The sequence below is a fragment of the Piliocolobus tephrosceles genome, unplaced genomic scaffold (assembly GCF_002776525.5).
Source record: "Piliocolobus tephrosceles isolate RC106 unplaced genomic scaffold, ASM277652v3 unscaffolded_14282, whole genome shotgun sequence".
Classification (NCBI taxonomy): Eukaryota; Metazoa; Chordata; class Mammalia; order Primates; family Cercopithecidae; genus Piliocolobus; species Piliocolobus tephrosceles.
Window position 1 is genome coordinate 5,257 of NW_022295735.1, and position 3,639 is coordinate 8,895.

Below are 3,639 nucleotides of genomic sequence, written 5' to 3' on the forward strand. Positions count from 1 at the left end.
TAGATGGGCAGAGGGCAAAGCTCAGGAAAAGTTCACCTTGACAGTGAGCCACAGGAACAAGGAATCACATTGAGGACCATGTCCTGTGAGATTCCGGGTTTCTGTAAGACGAGTTCTGTCTTCATCGACATGTGAGCATGTCCGAGGACAAATATCATTAACCGATGATCATGGCATGGAGCTCTGTGTCCCGCTGTGGCGTGGTCCACATGTCACCTATCTTCTTCCTCAGGGTGGAGTGGCCTGAGCTATGAAATACCTGCCTCATGAATATGCAAATGCACTGGTTCTACCGAGGTAAATACAGATCTGTCCTTGTCCAGAGAGCATCACACAGCAACCACATCCCTCCCCTACAGAAGCCCCAGAGCACAGCACCTCACCATGGACTGGACCTGGAGACTCTTCCTCTTGGTGGCAGCAGCTACAGGTAAGAGAATCCTCAGTTCCAGGGCTGATGAGGGGACTGGGTCTGGTCAAATGAGATCTCATACACTCCTGTGTACTCTCCACAGGCGCCCACTCCCAGGTGCAGCTGGTGCAGTCTGGGGCTGAGGTGAGGAAGCCTGGGGCCTCAGTGAAGGTCTCCTGCAAGGCTTCTGGATACACCTTCACCGACTACTACCTGAACTGGGTGCGACAGGCCCCTGGACAAGGGCTTGAGTGGATGGGACGAGTCAACCCAAAAACTGGTGGCACAGACTATGCACAGAAGTTCCAGGACAGAGTCACTATGACCAGAGACACATCGACGAGCACAGCCTACATGGAGCTGAGCAGCCTGACATCTGAGGACACGGCTGTGTATTACTGTACAATGGACACAGTGTGAAAACCCACATCCTGAGAGTGTCAGAAACCCTGAGGGAGGAGGCAGCTGCGCGGGGGCTGAGGAGATGACAGGATTTATGAGGTTTAAACCTGTTTAGAAAATGTGTTAAGTAATTGACGAAAAGAAGCAATAGAAAGACGTATACACTCTAATTATATAGGGAATATTATTTTCAACTTTCACCCTGTAAGTAACATTCATGGAGTGGGAAAGGCAGCAATCAATCAGGCTGATGCAAACATTCCCATGGAGGCTTTGTGGGGACATAAATTTTAAAACTGAATGGATACATCTCTTGGAGCAGGATTACTTGATCACAAGGTAAGACTAAATATGATTTCTAAGAAGTGGCCGACATTTCTTCCTAAATGTCTTTGCCACTCCCTTTACATTGCATTTATTTGAAAGCCCTTTTTAAGATCACAGCAAAGTTGAGTAGAAGAAACACAGTTCCCATGTACTCCTGCTCAAGACACACACAGCCTTCTCCATGATCAACACCCTGCACTGAAGTAATAAACAACTTGCAACGGATGAACCCACATGGACACATTAATTGTTTCCTTTTCTGGTGGTCCCTGGTGTCACAAGCCTAGGCTACCTTGATGTACCCGAGGTTCTTCAAGTGGGTCACTGGGAATTATGCCAGGTAGAGGGAAAGTGGGTGGGGCCATTGCTCTTTGCACTCTTTCCTCAAGCATCCATAAAATGTACATTGACTTGGAGCTCCTGTTTCTCCTGGTTTTATATGCCCCCTCCCCTAGGGTAAGGTTTCCAAGTGTTTACAGCTGGGGTCCCCAGTCCCCACGCTGTGGATCCGTTAAGGTGTGTGTTGTGTTAGCAACCAGGTTGCACAGCAGCAGTTGAGTGCAGGCGAGCGAACATCACTGCCTGAGCTCCGCCTCCTGTCAGATCAGCTGCACATTAGATTATCCTAGGAGCCAAATTCTATTGTGAACTGCCCTTGCAAGGAATCTAGGCTGAGCGCTCCCTACAGGAATCTAACGCCTGATGATTGCAGGTGGAACAGGTTCATCCCGTAACCACCCACCGCCCTCATGCATGGAAAAATTGTCTTCCACAAAACTGTTCCCTGACGTCAAAAAGGTTGAGGACCACTGGTATAGAGGCAGGTCTGTGCCTCAGTAAGCCAGCAGCTTCTGGTGAATTCCATAAATAATGACCTTTAATGAGAAATGGAGACTTGGGTCATGAGGGACTTCGTGAATAATTCCCTTCAGCTGGATTCTAAACATGATAAGCTCTTTTCTGGATAAAGCCCCTTGTGCAGAAAATGCAAACACATGCATGGAATCCATGCAGGAAAATAGCTTCCTTTACAAAGTGGTTTGGCACCTGGAATGAGCTCTCAGGATTGGCCACTGTATCCTTTGCTGGCTGCACTTTAGCCAGAGGCCTGAGCCTGATTGGTCTTGCAGTGCGAGAGCTTCCCTGGGGTCACAGGTTACAAAAACGCCTGTCATCCTCCAGCTGAGTAAGCCCATCTGCGTGCTTGTCAGTGTCAACCCCACGAGGGGCGCACTCGGGAAGGTGATAAGATGCCCACAAACCTCCTCCCACCAATTATCCACCACCACACACTCAACTGCAACCCGTGCTCCAGAAAGGGACAGGGGCCTGCAGGAATAAACAGAACAGAAGTATTTTCTTACCTGGGAAAGACACTGCCACATACCCCATGTTTCAGGAAGGTTAACTCATAATTGTTCAGGAAGTGACTGAAGGGCAGTGGTGGGTGAGGTGACAGGACAGCCTCTGCGCTGCACATGAGGGCTCCCTCCCCACGCAAGCTTATTCTCCAGGAGCTGCACCAGGAACTCATAGAGGATCAGGAAGGATTCTGAGAACATTCTTCTGTGGTGCTGCCTAGACGGGGAAAATAAATTATAAAAAAGTAATCAGTTCTAAACAAAGTATCACATTTGTTATCGGATTAGGCACGTCCACCTCAGTCCTGGAGCTGGTTCAGGGAGTAACTGGGGCCAGTGGTGAGGAGCACAGGCTCAGGTATCGGGGCTTACTCATCCCAGACATGAGCTCTTAGACACAGACTTAGCATTTCTACATGGAGAAACCACTGGCTCTGACAAAACATAATTTACACAAATATGTACATATAAAATAGGGTGACCATTTCATAGTGTTTATGACAGCAGAATTTCATAATAAGACAATATATTTTCCAAATACCATCATTGTCAGTAAACTCCAGCAAGGCACACTCATCTCATCTGGGGACCGTCTTCTCCTCAGGCGTCCCATCCCAGAGCTTGCCATATAGTAGCAGACATACAAATACCGTCCTCCGTCTGCTGATAAAACCAGCCCAGCCCTGACCCTGCAGCTGTGGGAGAGGAGCCCCCGCCTGGGATTCCCAGAAGTTTCCACTTGGTGACCAGCACTGAACACAGACCACCAGCCATGGAGTTGGGACTGAGCTGGGTTTTCCTTGTTGCTATTTTAAAAGGTAATTCATGGTGAACTAGAAATACTGAGTGTGAGGGGACATGAGTGAGAGAAACAGTGGATATGTGTGGCAGTTTCTGATGTGGGTGTCTCTGTGTTTGCAGGTGTCCACTGTGAGGTGCAGCTGGTGGAGTCTGGGGGAGGCGTGGTCCAGCCTGGGGGGTCCCTGAGACTGTCCTGTGCAGCCTCTGGATTCACCTTCAGTGACCACTACATGCAGTGGGTCCGCCAAGCTCCAGGAAAGGGCTGGAGTGAGTAGGTTTAATTAGAAACAAAGGTAACAGTGGCACAACAGAATACTCCGTGTCTGTGAAAGGCAG

The 3,639-nt window shown here is 49.0% G+C and overlaps 1 gene segment (V, D, J or C); it reads left to right on the top strand.

Annotated features, from left to right (window-relative positions):
* The first annotated feature begins 304 nt into the window (after positions 1 to 304).
* Positions 305 to 1,263, top strand: LOC111535210. The segment is given in 2 exon segments: positions 305 to 430; positions 516 to 1,263. Coding segments are annotated over 2 exon segments (363 nt in total).
* Positions 1,264 to 3,639: the final 2,376 nt, after the last annotated feature.